Source organism: Vidua chalybeata, chromosome 1 (assembly GCF_026979565.1).
Source record: "Vidua chalybeata isolate OUT-0048 chromosome 1, bVidCha1 merged haplotype, whole genome shotgun sequence".
Lineage (NCBI taxonomy): Eukaryota > Metazoa > Chordata > Aves > Passeriformes > Viduidae > Vidua > Vidua chalybeata.
This window is the reverse complement of record NC_071530.1, coordinates 110,318,994-110,343,326: the sequence shown is the minus strand read 5'-3', so window position 1 is coordinate 110,343,326 and position 24,333 is coordinate 110,318,994. Positions and strand designations below refer to the sequence as shown.

The window sequence follows — 24,333 nt, the reverse complement described above, 5'->3', positions numbered from 1 at the left end:
TGCCCCTAACCAGCATTATTAGTTATATCAATTGCACTGACATTAAGCTCTCTTCCTCCTGATTTTTATTTCAAAACCATTGGTTTATTACCTCTGTACTTTAGTGTTAATATGTGGTAGATCTTCATTTCAGGACAATGATGGAAAGAAAAACACATTCTGTCAACTTTCAATCTCCCTAGAATATTTCTGAAAATTTTGTGTCTGGACAACTATTATTGGAAAGCTCTTCTATGTCCTTGCTTCTCTTAAAGTGATGCTGGCAAAACAATCTGATTAAGGCAGGAGAATCACAAAACACATTTAATCTACCTACCTTTCACACAGACATACTTATACAACTGCAGCCAGACTTTGGAAAAAAGGAAAACAATCAGTCTGTAGACTGGAAAACTGCATCTCTTCAGTTTTTTTTTTTTTTTTTTTTTAATGAGGCTTAATGCACTAAACTACTGGAAACATACTACACACACACAAAACAAAATAACCACCAAACCCCCACCCCAAACAAATAAACCAACCCTAAAACATTCACTGCTGGGAGGATGGATTGAAGATATGGTGAAACTTTGCTGATGTAACTTCAGAGAGTATCTGATTGTTTTAAATACACATTTACATCTCTTGGATATCTTTATTATTGAAAAAGAGACATTATTTTTAATGCAGATTTTAATAAATAATAATTAATTAAATACTATTAATAAATAATAAATAATAATTTAATAATAGATAAATTAATTATAAGTTAATTATTATTAATTACAAATTAATTAATAATAATTTAATTAATAGTGCAGTATTTAATTAATGCAGAATTACTCCTCAAAATACTGAAACATTATAGAAAAAAAGAGCTGTAGCATACAGTGTAGTTACACAATCTAGGAGAAATATGGGAAGACCGATAGGACACAATAAACTCTTTTGGTAACACCAATTTATAATAGAAGGTTTCTTTTTTCATCAGCCTTAACTATATTGTTGCTTTTCAGTCTCTTTCCATATAAGTCTACACTGAGAGACACAAGAAAAAGGCCAACACAACTTAAATTCTTACATTAAACATAAAAATATTTTGATAAAGGAATCATTACACTATGAAAAGCAACACTGGAATTGTTGACAAATTTACATTATCTAGTCATAGCTGATGTCCACCTTATTCTTCAAAATAGAACACCCTTTAATAGGAAGTGATGTCATGACTGCACAAAACTAGTAAATCTTTTAAGATCTGCACTGCTATACATTATTTGTTACATTTAAGTTGCTGGATTTCTACTTGTATTAAAAAAGGAGTATCTTTAACATTAAATTCATGGAGGTCCTAATTTCAGAATATTAGGCTGTGATACAGAGGAAGGACTTGGGTGCACTTAAACATAAAAAGGTTTTGCAATATAGATATTTAGAACTTGAAATGTTTATCACATCAAAAAAATCTAACTATCATAATTTTTCCTATATTACAGGTAAAAAAATAAACTTTCAAATTTTTCACATATCCTCTGAATTATTATAACTTGAATATTTAACAATTGTACAGGTCACTCTCCCTTACCAGGAAATCATCAACTGAATAAAAAGCTTCATACAGTGCTTTATATACAGATTAGGCTTGTGTGGAAGGGGAAGAAACCTGAATAGCACAAATGAAATAGTTTAATAGCACCTAGGAGACAAGTGTGTCACACACACTAGATTCCCATTTTCCCAGTCTTTACAGATATATTTTGCAGAACTGTTAATAGATGGAAAGCAAAAAGGTTTATGGCAGATTCAAAAATACTTTAAAAAAAAAATCAAGCAGGACTATTTCCTATAATTTGCATGAAAGAAGAAAAGCTGCTTATCAATAGCACCCAAATACAGAGAAATATTGTACCAAATGGAAAACTGAAGTCCTGAACCTTAAATGGGCAAAAAGGCATGCGGAAAAGTAACAGCAAGACGCTAATCTTAAAGAAAAGAGAATCGACTGTTCTAAAATCTCAGTTGACCCAAGAATGCAGGAACAAACTTCAACATGATCACAAATCAAGGGCTAAGTACAAAAGAAGAAACCATGTGAACTTTTCTAAACTACCAGTTGAAGGTCCCAGACATGGTGAAAGAATGGAATTGCTTTATTTTCTCATCATCGGTCCGGGAACCAAACTAAGGCAGAATGTTTGGCCTCAAGTCAGAACATGAAATAAATACTGGGAAGCTTACAGTGTAAAACTTGATAAAATTTCAGGCACACTGAATGGAATTTGAGTACGCAAAGGAAGGGAAAAAGGATGACAGATTCCAGGGAGACCATGGGGTGGATGACCCTGAATGAGAAAACAGGAAGATTCATCTTGCAGAAACCCGTGGGACACAGGACTGCATAGAGATGGGAAATAGTAGATACTATAGATAATAGTAGATAATAGTAGATACCAATTCAACGGACAGGACACTGGGAGTGGGAGAGATAAGGACCAGGTTGTATTCTTAGCTCTACATTTAGCTTTGATAAATACTACTTGGGTTCTGTCTTCACTCTCTTTTTACATATGCCGAATTAATACTCTTATCAGTAAGAACAGTATCCTCCAAAGTATTCTGTGTCATACTCAAAAGGTGCTTACAGTTTAAGCTATGCCATTTATCATCTGAAACTCAAAATTAAATTCACATCTTAATTATAAAGATAGTTTTATAAGAACCACTGACATGCAGACTGATTTTACTGGACTGTTTATTAAAGTCCCTAGACAGAGACTCCACTGTCCTGTGAAGGAAAGAAGAAGAGCATTAAAACAAATAAAACACTCCAGATAATTTCTAAAATACTAAAATATGGAGGAAAAAGTTAGGATAATGGTGGCTCAGGCAAAAAAAAAAAAAAAAAAGCCAAAACAAAAACATTCCAGGTAGCTAAATGTCTTGTATTGAAATATTTCTTATATAGGTATACACAATGGAAGACTCAGCATCACTAAAAAATTCTTCATCTTTGCAATTCACTAAGGGCAAACATTTGAGGTTTTATTATTGTAGGTCTGGTCTACATCTCACTCAAAACCCGTTTTCCAAATCAATACAAAGGTGGGATTACTGCTGTATATAGGCAAGCTTTAAACAGTAGGGTAATTACAATGCAGCAATATGCAATCAAGAATTCACAACCCTGATCTTAGACTTAATACTTTAGCTCTTCTAGGGCTACATCACTGCCAAAACATGAAATAATTATTACAGAGGTGACAGAGGTGTGACTACGCAAGTTACAGCTCCAGTGCTGGAATGCAATATAGAAAACCCACTGGTTTTTACCAGGTTAAACTGCACCACACAACAATGCTGGGAATTATCTAGGCAAGATGGAGCAAGCCTGAGGATTTTCAGCTGGCAAATTGCTGCTATCAGAACTGCCTACCAAATTAGGTGGTCTGTTGTTGCACTGGAAAGAACAGCATTTCAAAGACATGTCTGAAGTGAATTTATGCAGAAAGACAGGTTGTACTGAAAGTTTGTTTCTTTCACTGCTTTACAGCCAAAAGCCACATCTGTACATGCATGAAAATCAACCTAATAATGCCAGGCAAAAGAATTTGAATAGCTTTCACCCTCTCTTTCCATCACGGCTTCCTTTCAGTCCATTGCAAGGAATAACTACCTTCAGACAAAACAATACACTCCCTTCAGCTGAAGAGGCTCCCAAATAAATTCTATCAGACATATGCAACCACAGAACCCTCCTAACTTTCCGTGCTCTTCCGCTGGCAAACACAGCCTTAAGACAAAAACTGTGGTTCTTTCAATTAAATTTGTAAGTGGTTTTGGTATTTGCAGGGCATTTGGGCTTTTTTCTTTTTTTAAGTGAAAGATAAAATCTGTGACTTAATAATTATGAATTACAATGACATTTTGGAATAACTTTACAGAGAAAGAAAGTAAAAAATTATCTCTCTATATGCATACAATAAAACAAGGAACTTGAAAACGATAAACAACAGAAGACAGTTGCCAGCTCATTTAGCCTATTTACAGAAACAGGAGCATTCAGAAGGGATTTCTTTTTAAGTCAATAGCTCTAAGGATGAAGTATGCAAAGGCTTAAAGAGACACTGTCAAAAAGATCAAAGGATTCACAAGTGACGGTAATATTTTCAGGAGTCCCCTCTAACTTCAAAGCTGAAGACAGACCCTGCACGGATCACGTGTTTTATTCCATTGATGACTCCACTCTGCAGTTCAAAGTGGGTTTAATTCTAGCTAACCCACTAGTTTCATATTTTTGCACAAAGACTGTAAATCTAGTAAGAGTGTCTTTGAGATTTATTAAGGTCATACTTTGCTCTGCTTTCCTAGGCTCAGAAGACTTAATATGTTATGATATCATTCATGATAAATATTATCAACACTGTGGAGTGCACAAGAAACAGCACTATTGCCAGTGCCAGTGGCAAGCATCTCTTCTTAGTGTTCTGAAAGACTACTGTCACAACAATAAATCAATAGGTAGCTTAGTCTTGCAAAGCAAAAGGCAAAAGATGCAGAGGAAAAAACAGATGAAGAGAAGATACAACTGATGCTCTGATTCCCATAGTTGAAATTAAGATCAACAAAGAAACATCAAGAGAATGAAGTTTGAGATTCCTACTGGAAAATGGAAAACAGAGTGAGACAAAGCAACTTTTAAAAAACTGTTTTATGAATTACCCGAACAGAATAATGTCAAGTTAGTTGACCATATAGAAGTCAATTACTCCAGCTGAATAGTGAAAACACTATGAAATTATCCCATTCCAGTGTTCACAGTCCTAAATCTAATGGAGGAGGAAAGCAAATAGCTAGCATAGCTGTGGGATAAACTTGTACTCCAAGAAATTAAGCAGCTTGTCCCATTTTGAAAGCTTATTGGCTTTTAACTTGTACTGAGAATCTTTGGCTTTAATCTTATCCAGACAAGTCAATTTCCCAGCCTCACCATGCACAGGAGAAAGGGAACTACAGAAAGCCAAGACATAATCTAGGGTTATTAGCATCAAACATTTATCAGAGTTTGGCTGGATATCTTCCCCTAGGACTCAAACAATGTGTATGGCCCAAGTACTGAAAACTGTTCTAGAAAAATTCATAGAAAAACATGGATCAAGGGATATGCCAGTTAATTTCCCTAGTTCAAGGCAGGATCAACCAAATCTATGTAATTCCTGAAAGACACATTGCTACAGTGGGTTGGAGTGAGAACTACCAACCTTTCACATCTCTTCCAAGGCTCATGACAGGAATTAATGATTCCTGTTTAAAAAAAAAAAAAAAAAAAAAAAAGCCTTTGTACTTTCTAATTGGCATCTTCTCTTTCTCCAATATAAAGGCCTTATTTCTTGTTCTGTCCATAGCAGACATTCAGGATAACTCCTTCACTCTTTTTCTTTCTTTGGGGTAGCTGAAGATTTACTATGTCTATATTCAATCTTCTCTTCCTTAATCCAAACAACTAATTCATACCAGCTTCTGCCTTATTTTTATCTCCCTGATAATTTTAAGCAAGTCTTCAAGTGGTCCTACTCCTCACAAAGGTGCAGTGCTCCAAACAGAATGCAACAAACAGATAGGTTACTTCTGGTGGTTCTGCAGGCAATTTCCAGGTAATGACAATAAAGGACAAAACCAAGAGAAAAGAAAGACAGGATCAGAAAAGCATCTGGCAAGTTTCTGGGACTGTACTAGGTTGACTTGAACCCATATGGAAGAAACAGCTAAAACACTAAGCATTCACAAAAGGACGATTCGTCATTTTTAGCAAAACAAGGGAGAACACAAAAAGAAGAAAAAGGGCTTCAGGAAATTAAACTTCAGCTATTTCACCCACACAACATGCACAAAGATATTTCTGTAAGCACACCAGCAGAAAGAAAACTGACTTGCTTTTTCAAGAAGGGGTTGGCACAGAGTACTTACACTGAAAGCACAGAGTTCTAATGCCTAATCAGAAATGTGTATATGATTAGACAGCTGCTAAAACCAATACCAGGAACAAACATGGGAAAATTGATTAGATGATAATTAAATAAATTAGGTATTCTCACACCAGTTAAATGTGCTGAAATTCACCATAGATAATTAAAGCTGATTCATTTTTGAGAATTTGTAGAGGATATCAGTGATTCTGAAAGAATGTAAAACAGTCAGTGATTAGCAATAAAAAAAAAAATTAAAAAGACAGGTCTGAAGAAGTAGAGATGCAGCAACTGAAATTCAATTCCCACAAAATATAGAATAAAAGTATTTGGAAGTATTTAGCAAATAACAAGTTGAGTAATATATAGGCCTGTCAAGAACTAGTTACTTCAAATCTATCAAAATATTCTTTGTGACATAGCAGCAGATCCTATAGCTAGAGAAGCAGCAGTAGGTACCATATCGGCCAACTTAAGATTTTGGGTTCTTATGGACTTCCATAAGCAAACAAAGAAATATAATGCTTCAAAAGAAAAAAAGTTCTAATAAGCAGATGCCACTAAAGCTTGGAAAAGCTGCGTGCATGCTGGATGACAAGAGTACATTGTTATAGCAATTCTACTAAATTTGAGAAACATTCTGCTGAAAACCCAAAAACAGTTCATTAGGGGAAATTTTAGAGCTTAACAACAATTAGTAACAAAAGAAATGCAAGATGGAGAACAACTAGCGAGGCAGCAGCACAGGGCAAAAGGAGCACCGAGGCAAGAGAGTGGATCATACTCTGACTAGTAGTCTGTGCCAGACTAGCAAAATCAGCAAAAGCTCATGCTAGGGTATATGGACAGCAGGTGATGAGTGTAGAAATTCACAGCAGGACAGGAAATGTTTTCAGGACAGAGAATCCAGAGCACTGGGCTCTGAACTGTGCTGCTGCCTGTCTTCCTTGTAAAGAGATTTCAGTGTCCAGGTCTGTTGGCCTGACACAGTTCACCATCAGCACAGGCATGAATGTTAAGTAAATACTTCTCCCTCCCCGCCACTACCCACAGAAGAAAGCCATACATTTTCTACATCCCTGAAAGGTTTGCCTCAAAAGTTTTTACTCCTTCTAGGTAGTAGAAGAAATGCCTGCCTGACCATTTTACAACCAACAGAGTAACAGGAAAGATATTTAAGAAACAAAAATGAGTTGTTTCTTCTCCAAGATGTAAAGAACGAGGTAGGTGCATAACCTCTCATTGGGTGTATCAGTAGCGCTTTTTGGTTTATTTTCTAATGTATATCTGCTTTATAAATTTCTAATTTAATCCTTTTGTATTTAATTATATTAGTAATACAAAAATAAATGTGCAACTTGATGTCTTTCTGGCAAAAAAAGAAAAAGAGGCTAAATAGTCTGACAGTGTTTTTTTAAAGATTACACATAATGACAATGAGATGGCTGAAAATCATACATTTGTCTTTCAGATTTACTATCACAGCAAAAAGCTTTAGATTAATTAATGCTACAATATATATGAAAAATGACTAAGACAATTAACCTCATTCATCTTTAAATGGAAGAGTAGAGAGGAGAGTTTCTTAAGAACTTAATGTAGTAATTGCTAAGGTTCTACTGACAATGATAATCAGCATAAAGGAATAAGTAAAGTGTATTAGAGTAGTAACATATTCCTGGCTCAAGTTCAGACTTGGAAGAATACACAAATCGATACAGAATAAAGTATGCTAGTACCATTCTGCTGCTTATGGCCAGGTGACTGCACATCATAAATTTACATCCCTTTCTCATCATAGCTGGCCGCAGCGAGAGACCAGGAAAGACCATCTTTAGTAGCAACAAAGGCACCAACTGGCAGGAAGGTATTGAAAGAAATTGCAGAGCTGGACAAAGCGAACAAGAGACTCTAAATTCAAGTACTGTGAAAACCAAACATTAGTGACATCATGAAGCCCAATCAACAAATCTGTGTATGAAGTCAAACTCCTTATTGGCTCCTATGATGAGTTAGGCACTCAGGTAACTCAGAAAGTTTGTCACTAATCAATATTAAAATGCAGTAGAAACACAATTTTTACATGAAATCAGAAGTTAAATGAAAATTAAGATACTTAGAAATCAATACAGAATCAATATTTTCTCATTTTACAATTGCAGAGTTTAGAATTTTTAGGTTAAGGACTTTAGGATGAAAATGTTTCAAGTATAATAGACAATGAATTTTATCCTTCCCAGTTTTCCAGAACTCATGACCACATACAGCATCCTGCAATCTACTACACTGTCACATATATATGCATGTACCATGAATAAAAATCAGAACGAATCTGAATTTCTTTCCTATTTCTCTGCAATTCTCAGTTTCTTAGTAACTGAAGAAATGAAAGATCATCTAGTTTGGAACCTCTTTAAAGGAATCTTTATCTGACTATTCATTCTGCAGCAATTAAAAAGGGCTTTGACTTTTTCTATGTTTAAAACATAAAACATTGCTTTTGTTCCTTTCCATAGGTTTTCCACTCAAAATTTTATTCATGCACTGATCATGAAAACAAGAATTTTTTAAATTACAAAGAAATGCTATTAGCAAGCATTAGAGCCCCTCCCATGCAATTGTCTCATATCACAAGACATAAGAAGAAAGCAATTCATTCACTGCTGTGACAAACAGTATCTTAATAGAACAGATTTTCAAAACTGTGTTTTCTTGCATTTTTGTTGTTGTTGTATGCAAATCATTGTGGTATAACACTTGTTTGGACATTAATTTTCAAAAGTTTTCATCCCCTTTCTTCCCTGGAATCATTGCCAAATATACTCAAAGAAATTTCTCAATAGGAATTAAAGCACTTTAAATCTGTAAAAGGTGGCAAATTCAATTTCACTTTCCATACCATCTCTTTTGCAATTTAATCAAAATATAGCTATTATGAGCTTGTTATGAGGCTGCCAACAATGAAGTGCATGATTATGCTGTGCAAACAGTCACATAAATTGTGCTCTGTTCTGTTTCCTAGGAACAACAGTGAAATCAGTAAAAATATGTCCCATGGTTACTTCTGGTTCACCTTTACATGGGACGTTGAAGTTCTCTTGTTCTGAACCTTAGGTTCCACACTGGAAGAACATAATTAAAATAGAAGCACCTGTCTCCCTGTGCTTTGAGACAGCAACAAGTATTAATTTATTAAAACAGAAACTTTTACTGTAATATTTGAAGAAGAGGCAATTGCATCTTGTAGGAAGGACACTTCCACCAGCCAACCAGTTTTTCCTTATTTTCACTTTCTGCCCAAGTTTCTACTTGAAGGTCACTAGAGGACCTAGCAAGTAGATAGTCACCTTTGAGAATAAAAAGCTGCATGTACATCTGAACCAGGCAGCAATGGCAGACAACTGATTGACTTCCACTCTCTCTGGATAACAGATCTATCATCTAAAAGGGTAATTATTATCACTTGAATCTATACCAAAAGTTTGCTGTTATCAAGCAACTTGAGTTGCTGTATCAATTACTGTATCCATGCTCTGCAGACACAGACTGGCCTCCAGTGTCCAAACCTCCCCCTCCTTCCATTCCCAGTCCTTTATCAGCACAATCTCTGTTACCACAGGGAACACCAGCAAGTCCTAACAGTGATTTAAGTGCCAAACCATAAACCCAAGAGAGAGGTGTACCAAGCTTTATCTTGCACTTTCTCCATGCACAGTGGCAGAGGTAACCCAGTTGATGAGCTTCAGTCCTTAAGCAAAAATGAGATGTAGGACTGGGCTGTCTGAGAAAATGACACTGTCTTTCTCAAGACAGGCCACTGGACTGGAGCTGGCCCACAGACTCCTTTGGTAACATACAAAGTTAAGACAGGAACTAACCCTTTTAAAAGCTATGAACTAACAATCAAAACCCATCAACTGTATTTCCCACTTTGACACTGGAAATTAATTAAGCCAGCACTTGAAGTTTTGTAAAGATTATACACCATTCCTAGATTGTTTTCACAGTGATAGCAGAAATACAGAACATATAAATACTGACCTTGTTTCTTTTAACCCTTCTTTCTGAATGACTTCCAGTATTTGTTTTGCAGTCATTGGTGAGTTGGGATACTTTTCCAATGCCTAAAAAGAAATAATAAATGTAAGTGACAAGACACAGCTGTCCTGTGAATATGAAAGGTTATGTGATCATGCAGTTTTTATGCAGTCATTTGTAAAAGGCAGGGAATGATAGTGTTGAGACTGGAGTCCTCTGTCTGTTGGAAGGCCAGATACAACGCAGGAAACTTCAGCAAGAAAAAGATTCACTTGCTGCTTTTGTACGTCATCTGCTACCTCTGCCTGGGAAAACTCTTACCAGATTACAAATAAAAAAGTTGGAATACGCAACTGGTTTTATGACACAGCAACAGATTTTCTTTCAGGCATGAGGGGAAATATATAAAACACAAGAGCCAAAGGGAAAAAAAAATACCCACTAGCACTTTCTTTGATTTTTATTACTTTAGAAATCTCGGAGGTCATTTGACTATTCTACACTTAGCTTTGCCATGACCTCAGAAAAAAAAATTGGCTAAAACCTTCCATTTGTAGACCAGAAGCTACTGTAAGAATTGACACAGTGGGGTTTCAATTTTAAAATGCCTTTTAATTCTAAAAACAATGAAAAATGAAGTAGTCAGAACAGTCACAGCACACAAGATGCTACATGACAGAGTGCAGTATATTTTTCCCGTTCAGCTCAGTTTTCCACTCCTTTGCCTTTTCCAATTGAGCCCAAAGTAACTCAGTCCTCTTTACAGATAGAACCATCTTCTAAGAATTTTTCTGATTTTCCACTTCCTTTTTGTCCCCATCAGTTTTATGCTGTTAAACAAACAGCCACTCTTTTGCTCCTGTAAAATGCCAGACTGATAGCCCTGGAAAACAAAACCCTTCAATCCGCAGTAAAAGGTGTGGCACAGCAATCAAGCTTCCCAGAGCATCTTGCCAATATATCTCAGCCAGAAGTTGCATTTCTACCCTCTGTAACTATGAAATCAGTTTGGTCTAATTCAAATCATCCTGAGCTTCTCTGTAGTAGTTACTACCAGATAATGGCAATTGTGAAAGCAGCTACTACTATGTGAATACCTGCACACTAGGAACTAGAGACACCACCACATCATATCACACAAGTCAAACTGTGAAGGGTGCTGGCCAGGGCTGTAAGTCAGCAGCTCACCTAAAGTCAAAGACTGCCTATTCACTACAGCTTGACCAGCTCAGCCCTTTTCTGCCATTTTACTGTTCTGATTTCCTGCCTGTTCTCTTTCACAGCCAAAATGCAGTTTACCAAATCTTTCAATTCTTTGTTACAGATGAGCTTTTTATCCTTTATCTTTCAGTTCCACAAAGGAAAAGGTATAGGTGAAAGTTGCACCAGAAAGGTCAGGGAGTTGAACTGAGCTTATCTCATGTACATCAGTAGGCAAGATTCAAAAGGGACCCATCAGGAAAGGAAAACCAAAAGTTGATTTGAAAGGAGAAAGAAGAGAAGGTTGGAAAGAGTAAATGTATAGCAATAAGTAAGGACTGAAGAAACTGCACAGAGCTGGGAAAAGGGCCATTGCACACAAGGGAAGAGAAATGATATGATGTATTAGTGACAGAACAACAATGACACATTGGAAAAATGACAATGCGTATAAAGATTAAGACTAGGATGAGAAAAGATTAATGGTGTGAAGAGAAAAATGGAAACTTTAACCTTCAGAAAGAAGACAAAGTACAAGGTAAAATGAGAATCCACCAAAATAAAGAGAAAAGAGAACTGAACTGGGAACATTTCAAAGGGCAAACCGGAAAGGACAGGAGAGGATACTACACTGTACTGGACACGGCTATGAAGGAAACTGTGTGCACTTGAAAGCGGGGTTACTCACTGTGGAGGATTCCCTGTTTCTCTTCCTGAGTACAGGCCCCTCAGCACACCTGGGCAGCTCCTCCCTGCAATTGAGAAAATTTGGGTAGCCCTGTCCCCTTCTCTACGACATCACATCCTATTCTAAAAAGTCAGTAAAAGTGCCAAGTATTACCATGAGAGTTTGACAATAATGGGAAAGAAACAATAATGCTAAGCAAACATCAGAAGTCACCCTGTCCTGGACAATGGGAGAAGGGAGAGCAGTTTGTGCTGAGGAAGCTGCACTGAACTGGTTGTGGAAACAATGGCCAGACATACAGATACGGAAGATCATCTTCACCAAACAACAATGAAACCAACAAGTAGGATGCATAACACCACTACAGAAAGTTTGATGAAACCCACAGGGCAGATTTCAAATACCACAGAATGAAGTGAACACATTCAGGGGATAATGACAAATTGAAATGCAGACTGTTAGACAGGCTGAAAGTGCTGGAGTAAATAATTGCCCATTGTGTGGATTTGCTTTACACTGGCCACGCAGTGTGGGCTGCAGTTCATATATCCCACAAATTTAGTTCTGTTCATCTAACCTTTTAAACCCTGTTATTTAAGGAACTATTCATACCCTAACTGAAAAGCCTAAATTTTCCAATTTAAACACTGCTTAAGTTGAAAATTCTGTTATTATATACAAGATTAAGTTTTCTTTATCATAACAAAGATTAATTAGCAGAGAACCTTAGTAAGGATGGGTTTTTTTCTGCCCCTCCCACCATGCTGTCCATCCTCATCGTTGCTCCTCCCCTCCCCCCAGTTTTAGCCTCATCATTTATCACAATAAGAAAGTAAAAATAATTACATATAAGAACCTTTCAATGATAATATAATTTTCTTCCCTCAGTTATGGAAAACAGCATGAGAGCATTATTTAAGATTTTGTGAGCTAATTAATACATTGAACTGTTAATTACACTAGTATCTCTTGCCTCTGTATCTTACCACTAACACTGCTAAAATCCTTTTGCATTTCTAAGACTTTTGAAAGTAATATTAGAAATTCAAACTGAATAACTAACTGTGCCTTAAGGCAAACAACATACTAAAATGCAGTAGGAATAGTTAAGTCATAGGCTTCCTGGTCAGACAGTAATGCATATCAGCGGAGGAAGCCGTAATTTGTTTTAAATATCTTTCTTCTTCTTCCCACTCCATCCACCAACACTCGTATCATATATGGGCAGTGACTAATAATGCTGAAATTAAAGCATGCCAAAGTACTGTAGTGAAGAACATGACTGTTTCGATGCGTTTTGTTAAGAAGGACAATGGCAGAAGAATGGTTTGCACTGACTGCAACCTCTATCACAGGGGATCAGATATGCTCTATTTATTCCTGCCATTCAACCATAGCCTTTAAAAAGGGACAGACGGTAAATAACTGGGAAAAATAATGTGATACCCATCAGGACAGAACAAGAACAGAAGTAGTCACTGCACAGAACACATTCTTGGTGCTCATTCAAACCCTGGTTAACAGGAGAAGAAGGCTCAGATCATACCAAGCACATTGAAAATCAAACCTCCCAACAAATGGAAGCAGCCTGACAAATTGTAGTATTTGTGTCACCTATAGGTATCAACTCACAACTTCAGAAATATTAAATAACAACACAGGTGTCACAAACACATATATTCCCAGTTTCACTGGAAAAGTCATGTCACTTATTTAAGACAAGAAGAAATACAAATTCCTTTTCTCACCATGGTATCTATCATCATCTGTGTGTTGACAACTACTTGAAAAAATCAGTTGCCACATGGGGGAAAAAAGTTTCCAGTGAACTGTTAGCAGGAAGACTCTAGTGCAGAGTCAAGACTTGCAGATTTGCGTAAGAGAGAAATCCTGAATGCTCAGCTTGCCTAAAAAAATCAGAAGAGGACTGCTCTGTAATGGATGGGATTATTAGTTTAATTTATATATACAGATGCTTGTGACTACCAGAATCAGATCTGCTCAATCATTTGCATTTTAGACACTGAAGAAAACACAGCAGAAGGACAAAGTGAAGAAAGTCAAACCAGAGAGTTGGCCCTCTTGCCACCCATAAACATTCCTGCAGAAAACAGGAAGCTTTGCCTGCAGCTATCAGTTATGACACTGACAGAAAATAATTCTTCTAAACAAGAACCAAGTGTGTTCTGATACTGCATTGTGGTCCAAAAGCAGCGGGCAGATCAGCCTAGTGGGCTTAACACTGCTGATTGTGTGACTAAACAGTCTGAAACCAGCCAGAGCTTCATCCACTTCTAGATTCTGCTGGCAGGGATCTGAAGGTCAGGTAGCTGACAAAAAGTAGGATCATTTTATCGTAATAGACTGAGCCACTAGTCAGAAACTGAAGCAATTCTCATTAGAACATTATTTTAAAAAACTGAGGAGGAGGAGGAAGAGGAACAGTACAGTTATTCCCAGTGCTCTTACTCATCAGCTAAAAGACAAGTCAGGCTGAACTACACAATGGACAATCTTTATTGCCCAAAAACAGCAGGGTGAATAAAAGAACAAAAAAATCAACCAAAGAAACAAGCAAACAAAACCACCAAACAAAACCCCCCAAAAATTTTCTTTCTGCTAAGCAGAAAATATAAATTATTTTCTAGCCACCCATTACTAAATTAATGAATTGAAAGATGGAGTATTAAACAGGGTACAAGAAATAACAGCATCCTGGAAAAAAATCCAGCATTGTCTTCTACAGCTGCTTATGTGAGGTTAACAGGAGGACTGACATCTATTGTGGGAAATGCCCCACTAAAATCTTTTGTGTTCATTTTTGATTAACAGCTTCAGTCACTGGGGAATTATCAGCAGCTTGGTAAAAGTTCAAAGCCCTTTGTATGAAGAAAGATGGGTAAAAGGTTTGGAGAGGAGGGGAGGGTACAGAGGAGGGGGAAGAAAGGAAGTGGATAGAGATGGATGAAGAGGTGAAAACAGCAAGGATGGTACACAATACATGAAAAAGAGGGATGATTATAAGGGTAGGTGAGCTATGACCTATTTTAACACAAGTTCTCAAATAGGTATTCACAGAACTCTTGCTGATCATGATCAAGAGAAAAATAAAGAGTGGTTTCCAGGTACTAAAAATATTAGAAGAACTTGAAACAGGAGTAATAATTCTCCTGGTAGGACTTTTGTCTTTAAGCAGATGAAATTACAATAAGGAAATTATAAGATCTAAGTAGAAGGAGGTGCATTTCGTAAGACATGTCACTCTCAGTATGCTCTACACTATGAAATTGTCTTTATAATCCACTTGACACTACAGATAAGCAAGAAAAGAAACATCAAGCAAGGAAAGGAATAAAGATGTCCCGTCAATAACAACGGAACACATAAAAAATACCGCAACATGACGGAATATATTAAGTTTTAACATCAGTTTTGTCCATACTTGCTAGTCCACACTTTTTTCACCTCTGAGCTTTTAGGTTCAGAGGTAATGCTACCAACCAATAGAACTCAAAAAGTTTAAAGCACACTCATAAAGTAATTTTCCCCAGCTCTCTTTCAGTGAAAAGCATTTTGCTGCTCCTTTATCATGAACTACAGGGAACAACTGGGCAAGCGTTTCCTGCAAGAGAATTTCTACTATAGAATTTGCAAGTAGGTCTGAAACCACCTAGCTTTGCTAACCTGCCAGATACATAAGACATTATCATCATCTCCTAAAATACTGAATGAAAGAAAAGAGCAAGAAAGAAGCTGAATAGTTTCTTTGTTCATGCCATTGCTTCAACTGGATCATTTGAGGCTTGTTCCAAGATGTCTGAAACTTTTATTGTTCTTTCCAAAATTTAGTTATGTCATATTTCAAATGGATATAAAGGCAGTTTTGGAAATTCCAGATAAACTGTACTCTTGACATTTTGAATTCAAAAGAAATTGGATTACAATTCAGTTAAAATGAACATACAGTTGGGCAATTCCTTTTAAAAGGCACAAGCTCTAACAGCAGTGCGATCCTGCTATTGCTAGTGGTCTCATACATCACAATAGAAAATGTAGGATAAAGTTTTTAGCTCTAAACAATTGACTTATTATAATAACTTATTGACCTGGTCTAACATACTGAAAAAAGTGGAAACCTTTATATTTCTCTCTTTACTAACGCAATCAGCCTATCCAAGCAACCGAGAACTTTCACTTACAGGCTCTGTCAGGACAGATCCATAAACACCTCTGTGACTAGCAGGATGAACCTAGGGCGCACACAGAATCCTATCAGATTTCTAAGATCAGGATCAAAGATACCCCAGTGAGCATGGTGTCAAATTTGCTATCCCAGTATGGGTTCCACTATTAGCAGCAGGATTACTAACAATGATTTCAGTTCAAGCAATGGAGCATCCAGATTCCCAGAATGATTGCTCAGTTCTGACAGTGCCACATTCAGTGCCAGTTCTGCTTAGCCATGCAAGCCATACCTCTCCTTGCTTCCTATTGCAATACCGCATTGCCTCTCACTGTGCCCACCCTTTCCCTACTCTCAAACTGATACTCTCATCTTCTGAGGTGTTGCAATAACCCTAACTTGTACATCTCCCACCTTCCCACATCCCTACCCAAATATCTTTCTTCCCTAATTCTTACCACAGTACAAGCCTACAGGATATTCCTATGTCCTCTAGCCCCGCAAACATGAGTGAATTCATACAGATACAGCTTATGCCATGGTTCCCTCCAAACCTGCACACAGGCACACAAGTGCTGCATAGATACTCAGCACTGGTATCTTGCTGGCAGCACACTGTAGCTCTTAGGTGCTGACAGGACAAATTGTGATGTACACCTCCTCTGGCTTGCGAACCACATTCTCTTGCCTACTTAGTTTACAGTAGAAGTTTCACCAGCATCGACCCAGCTGGAAAACTTGGGTCAAAACTTTTAAAACTACGAATCATTATTTCAGAGAAGAGACAAGGAGCAAAAAAAAAAGCTCCGCCATCCCAAAGTGTTACTGAAATCTGTACTCATTCAGTGATCACATATGCCCTTTTCCTGAAATGCCTCTAATTGTGGCAGGGATAAAAATCCTACTTTGGCACCTACTTGGCACAAAAAACAGAGACCTTGCTTAGATGACTGGAACTAAGGGAGCTGAATGGATACCAGACCCTGTCAGCTTCCTTTACATTACAGATAACAGAGGAAAGAACTGATAAATACATTTATCACTACTAAAGGAACAAAAAAAAAACCTATAAAAGTAAGAAACACCAAACCTTAAAGATATTTGTTTCCATATATGCTGTTTTCTCTATTGGAAGATGATACAGATTTTTATTTTTCTGAGGCACTGAAAAGTTTGCTATATAACTTATGTTTCACCATAGTAGGATAAAGAAATAATTACAAGGAGCAAAACTTTACAGAAAAATCAACAGAATTAATATATCTTTGTTTCAGAAGCTTTCATCACTTTATTTTCCTCAGGCAAGCATAATGTGTAAGGGTTACTTTTAATGTGAGAAATAAAATTCCTACTGGCTACTCCATGAATGTACCAAATTTAACAGGAGGTGACAGTTGTGCTGATTTTTTTGCCATTGGTTTACTATCAGAGTTTATCTTGTTAGACAGTGTCCTAAAGATACAGATCTAAGATTTCTAGAAGGCAAAAAAGAAAACAGGAGAAAACAGAAAATAGAACACAAAATATTTTAAACTATGCATTCTACATAAATATTCTTACATATTAGTTTTGACCATTTTAAGTATTTCATCCTGGTAAAATTGCTCACTAAAAGGAAAAGTTTAATGCTGCAACTGACATTGATTCCATTGATGCACCATGAATATATTTATGTTTAGAGAATGTCTAATGACAGCAAACACAAAACCATAAAATTTATACTTCCATTTTAATTGTGTGGGATAGATGGCAAGAAACTAGCTCAGCAAATTTACAGCATATTTTGCTGTTTTGGTGAACAACCAGGATAAGTCACACTGATCCTCTTAAGCTCAGAAGGGAAGTCCATAAATTTCACAATTCATTTGTCTGGACTGTTTCTCACTCACAGGATGATACACCCTTCAAAACAATAAGCAAATGGACATGGAGAACATAACTAAAAATCTTTCTTAATAATTGTATCCCAGAAAGAAAGATTACAATGCATGGAAAACACAGAATTAAATTTCTGAGAGATGTACAGCAAGTGATAAAGCTGAAAAATATAAAAGTCCCTTGCAATCAACACAACAGAAATCCACTTTCAGTTCTTTAAGTTCCCTAAGTACACCTGTTCAAGTACTGAGGGAAAATGGAAAACCAAAATTTCTACAAAATGAAAATGGCAAACCAAAATTTCCACAAAATGAAAAATTTTGATCCAAAACCAATGGCTTGATTTTAGGGAGGAGGGAGAAGTGTTGTTTATTTTAAACAAGAGAGTATTTCTTGTCTGAACAGACAATAGAAAAGAGTAAAGAGTCGTTACACGTTATGTACCTTTTTTTCTTTCCAAAGCCTGCACAATTATTTCACATCAGGTTTTATTAGTCTGAATCATGACATCATTATGTACAGAGTACAGTTCACTGGCACAATCCAGATCTACTGCTTAAATTGCTCTGAGAATAGATATGATAAGTCATGTTTTTGAACTAAAGAAATACAGCCTTCTCAAAGAATGCATAAAGAGAGAATTCTTTTGTTAGCTGTCAGTGAGATTTTGCTATCTCTGTTAAATATATAATGGTTAGTGTCATAACGAAGATCAGCCATCGTGTTATGGCATTTATCTTCATGAGTGAAGAGAGGAAGGGCTACTGTGATTTATTCCGTCTCTCCTCATGAGACGATTAATGTCATAAGAGATTAGTCTTCAGTACTGACTTGTACACAGAATATAACACAGGGCTGGAGTGGGATGCTAAGCAGTTTTAATTGCCACAAGTTTGGAAGCCCACATTACTTACATATGGCATGGTTGACAATTAGTCATCTAAGATTTTTAAAAATAGGAGAATATTTTGCAGCTCAGTAAGTCATATCCACTTCGTGTCACTTATTTGTTCAGTCCTTCTTAGCAGTGTTTCCACATGGTCCCTTCCCCCAACTCATCACCTAAGTCCACCCACACTTGTCCTCTTAAACACATAATTTATTGTAAAACTGAAGTCCATATTGCTGGTTTATATAGATTTTCGATAGCATCTGTTTAAAGGTTTAAAAAATTCACTATTTAACAACTATTACCAAGAAACATTTGTCACAACACAGGCAGATTAGTGAGAGTATATAATGGCTCTGCATCCAGGTTTGTACAAGATGTATAAACACCTTTCCTCAATATTTGAGAAGTTATGTGCTCACCTCTTCCCAGGGACCTTGTAAAACAATCTGACCATCCTAAACTGAAGGTAATAATTTTTCAAAACCTTATCACTTCGTAGAAATGCACACAGAATGTTTTGTTTACATGCTGCTCGCTTCTTCTTATGGCAGAAAATACTTCAAATAATACTGTAGTGAAAAAAAATAACAAAACAACAAGCCAAACCAAAAACCACCAACATGATAAGCAAAAATTCTGTAAAAAAGGCAATAATTATTTTTCCACCAAACCAGAACATGAACATTCTGCATTTTTTTTATATCTCCTTTTCTGAATACTGCTTAATCAAAAAAATCCCTTGATAAAAAAGGGTTTTTTGTTAAAAACAGCAATTCCTTACCATTGGTGTACATCAAACAGAACACATTATTAAAAAGCTCTCATGATAAAGTGTTATCTTTATCTAGGCTTCTCAAATATTGACTTAAACATTTTTATCAGGCTGTTAATCACATACACATTCAATGTGAACAGCAACTGAGACCAGTCTTGACAGTCAGGTAACAGAGCAACATTATGGCAGGGAAAAAGTATTGTGAAAGCTAAGGACATTTCTTATTGATGGTAAGTGTATAGGAGAGAAAAATCAATGGGTCCTCATCAGTACAACTGTCTACCAGCTGGATGCTGATTTTCCTTAGAGATTAAAACCAATAGAAGCAATCACTTGGCACAGGTGAACAAATTCAATAGGACCTCCAGTCTATAAAGGAGAAAAGTGAACAGTGAATTCAAGGCTGGAGTCCATGAAGAGACAAAATGCTGATTGTTAAACCAACAGTTTGCAATCAGATCTCGAAACAAAATACAGAACGCGTCTTTCCCCGTGGGGGTACAACCTGAAACTGTTCAGTATAATCTGCAATTGTTGTGAAGGTCCCAAACTCCTGACTGCCTAAAGGAATTATTTCAAGCTGCAAGACTGGCTGAACCCCTCCAAGTCAAGCTGGACTGGACTGACCAGGTTACAGTGTGAAATGACCATCACCCACACATATCATGCAACTACCATAATCAAACACCAGAATCACAGCAAAATCATTGGTCAACAGAGGGGAATCACAGAGGATTTTACTAGGGAATATAAATGCAGAAACGTCCCATAAAGCTGGGCTTCCAGTTCAAGACAAGCTTCTATTTTTAGTGGTCCCTAATACCATTGCACATTTTTTATCCCAAGACCCCCCACTATACACTGAACAGAGGAACTGTACCTTACGGTTACAGGATGGTAACCATAACCCAAGAAAAGCAAATAAAGAGAGAGTAAAACATGGCTTCTATACAGTATATTCTGTCATGGATTCTTTGCTTTTTCTATGAGAAACAAATTCTATGAATTTTCCTGAAGTCACATCTCCTCAGCAAATATAGGACTAAACACTGTCAGTTCTAGGAAATGCTACTGGCCAATAAATTCAATGTCTATGGGGTTTAGGCACATAATTTTATATTTAATGTTTTAGAAGCTGAAAATAATAGATTTTAGCTCTATGGAAGAATAATCTATTTTAGCTGTAGGGAAAAATTACAGTGCCTCAATTTGGGTTTCTGGTGTAGCTACTGACTTCATACTCTACCTTTGAAACAATCAGAATCCCAGAATCACTGAGGTTGGAAAAGACCTCCAAGATCCTCGAGTACAACGTTTGACAAAACACCACCTTGTCAACTAGACTACAGCCATGTCCAGGAATTTTATGAACACTTCCAGGGATGGTGACTCCACCATTTTCCTGGGCAGTCCATTCCAATGCTTAAATATGTTTCAGTGAAAAATTTCTTCCATTGTCCAACCTGAACCTCCTCTGGTGCAGCCAGAGGCATTTCCTCTTGTCCTGTTGCTGGTTTTCTGGGAGACCATCTCCACCTGGCTACTGCTTCCTTTCAGGTGGTTGTAGAGAATGATAAGACCCCCCCCTGAGCCTCCTTTTTCTCCACAATAAACACCCCCAACTTCCTCAGCTGCTCCTCATCACACTTGTGCTAAAGACCCACTCACTCCATCACCTCAATGTCCTTCCCAGATTCAGGGGCCCAGAACTGAACACAGGATTCGAGGTGAGGCCTGACTAGTGCTAAGTACCAGGGGACAATCACTGCCCCGATCCTGCTGGCCACACTGTTTCTGATACAGGCCAGGATGCCACTGGCATTTTTGGCCACCTGAGCACATGCTGGCTCATGTTTAGCCACAGTCAACTACCACCCCCAGGTCCTTTTCCATTGGGTCACTTTCCAGCCACTCCTCCCCTCAGCCTGTGGCACTGCCTGGGGTTGTTGTGACCCAGGTCCAGAACCTGGCATTTGGCATTTGTTGAACCTCACACCACTGGCCTCAGCCCATTGATCCAGCCTGTCCAGATCCCCATGCAGAGCCTTCCTGCCCTCCAGCAGATCAACACTCCCACCCAACTTGCTGTCATCTGCAAACTCACTTAGGGTGGACTCAATCCCCCTCATCCAAATAATTTAAAAATATATTAAACTGGATGGCTCCAATACTGGCCCCAAAACTGAGCCCTGGGGGAACACCACTATGACCAGACACATTTGGATTTAACACAATTCACCACTGCTCTCTGGGCTCAGTCATCGAGCCAGTTTTTAATCCAAAGACTGTACCCATCAAAGCCATGAGCAGACAGTTTCTACACAAGAATGCTGTGGGAGCCAGTATCAAAGACCTTACTGAAATCCAGGTAGACAACATCCACAGCCTTTCCCACATCCAGCAGACTGGTCACCTGGTCATAAAAAGGTGATCAGCTGGGTCAGGCAGGACATGACTTTCCTAAACCTACGTGGGTCTGATCCCCTGGTTGTCCTGCATGTGCTACAAGATGGTGCCTTTCCAGACACTGAGGTCAGACTGACAGGCCTGTAGTTCCCCAGATCCTCCTTCCAACCCTTCTTGCAGGTGGGCATCACATCACACTGCCCACTCTCCAGTTCTCTGCGTCCCCCCTGGTTGACCAGGACTGGTGACAAATGCTGGTGAGCAGCCTGGCTCTTCTGCTGGCTCCCTCCATACCCTGGTGTGGATCCCATCCGGCCCCACAGACTGGTGAGTGTCAGCTGGCACAGCAGTGCACTGCTGCTCCCCCCTGCATTACTGCAGGGCACTGCTGCTCCCTCCTGCATTACTGCAGGGCACTGCTGCTCCCTGCTGCATTACTGCAAGGCACTGCTGCTCCCCCCTGCATTACAGCAGGGCACTGCTGCTCCCCCCTGCATTACAGCAGGGCACTGCTGCTCCCTGCTGCATTACTGCAGGGCACTGCTGCTCCCCCCTGCATTACTGCAGGGCACTGCTGCTCCCTCCTGCATTACTGCAGGGCACTGCTGCTCCCTCCTGCATTACTGCAAGGCACTGCTGCTCCCCCCTGCATTACTGCAGGGCACTGCTGCTCCCCCCTGCATTACTGCAGGGCACTGCTGCTCCCTCCTGCATTACTGCAGGGCACTGCTGCTCCCTGCTGCATTACTGCAAGGCACTGCTGCTCCCTGCTGCATTACTGCAGGGCACTGGCTGCTCCCCCCTGCATTACTGCAGGGCACTGGCTGCTCCCTCCTGCATTACTGCAGGGCACTGGCTGCTCCCCCCTGCATTACTGCAGGGCACTGGCTGCTCCCTCCTGCATTACTGCAGGGCACTGCTGCTCCCTGCTGCATTACTGCAGGGCACTGCTGCTCCCTCCTGCATTACTGCAGGGCACTGGCTGCTCCCTGCTGCATTACTGCAGGGCACTGGCTGCTCCCTGCTGCATTACAGGGGCTCTATTCTGCTCCCTGTCCCTGCCCACCACCTCAGCAGGTGGCTGCCTTGAGGATATCGGATCTTCCTGCAGAAGACTGAGGCAAAGAAGGCATCAAGTACCTCAGCCTTTTCCACATCTTTGGTCACAATTTCCCTTCCACATCCAATAAAGGATGGAGATTTTCCTTGGCCCTCTTCTTGTTGTTAATGCATTTATAAAACCACTTTGTATTATCTTTCACAGTGGTGACAACATGGAGTTCTAGCTGAGCTTTCACCAATCCAATTTTCTGTCTACAAGACCTGATGACATCCTTGTACTCTTCTTGATTGTCTGCCCCTATTTCCCAAGGTTATGAACTCTTTTTTTCTCCCCAAGTTCCAGTGAAAGCTCCCTGTTCAGCCAGGCCAGTGCTCTTCCCTGATGGCTCATCCTTTGGCACCTAGGGATAGCCTGCTCCTGTGCCTGTAAGATTTCCTTCCTAAAAGTATGTCCAGCCTTCCCGGACTCCTTTGTTTTTAAGGGCTGTTTCCCAAGATGATCTCTGAACCACTGTCCCGGACAGGCTGAAGTCTGCCCTCCAGAAGTCCAAGATAGTTTTGGTGAACCTCTTTCTTACTTCACTGAGAACTCCATCATATCGTGGTCACTGTGCCCAAGATGGCCTTGGACCTAGAGGCTCCAGTGGGAGAATCTAGATCTTTTTTTATTTTTGTTGCTCTAGTAAAATAATAAGGGCAAGATAATTTCAAACCAATTCTGAAAATTCTAATAGGAGACCTTACTGCCAAATGAATTAGAAAATATTTCAGATGACAAATTGGTTTTCTTCTTCATTTATTTCAAGGGCATTACTCATAATTTCAACAACACTCCTTTAGCCAAGATAGACCATAGTACAACTTGCTCTAAAAATACACTGAATGTAACATCATGTAAACATAGCATTTTATTTCCAAGACAAAGGGCTGTATTTTATAAAGAAGATAACACAGACTATTTTTTTTAATCTTGGTGTTTCATTGAAATCCTTTTACTCTTAAAGTCTGAGAAGAATTTAAATTTTAAAGATGAAAGTTTGAGGACTTTAGCTATGATACAATTAAGTTAAATGGTAGAAAAATGAATAAATAAATAAACTATATTTTATCAATGAATTGAGAAACTGGGACTTTTTCCTCATTTTTTTCATTGTCAGTCAGATTTATTTTTTTATTTCCTTCACTATCTTTGCTATTCTACTTCTCATTGGTACAAGAACACCTCCATTTTCTCCACTGCTCCCCAATGCAGTATTGTCATTTTTCTCC

At 38.4% G+C, this 24,333-nt stretch overlaps 1 protein-coding gene across 1 annotated transcript in view; it reads right to left on the bottom strand.

The window, feature by feature from the left end:
* ASXL3 (ASXL transcriptional regulator 3) overlaps window positions 1-24,333 on the bottom strand; it is a 125,054-nt gene that overhangs the window by 86,361 nt on the left and 14,360 nt on the right. Inside the window, exon 2 of the mRNA XM_053956983.1 lies at window positions 9,984-10,066. Within this exon, the coding sequence (XP_053812958.1) occupies window positions 9,984-10,066 (83 nt within the window). The remainder of the gene's footprint in view (window positions 1-9,983; window positions 10,067-24,333) is intronic.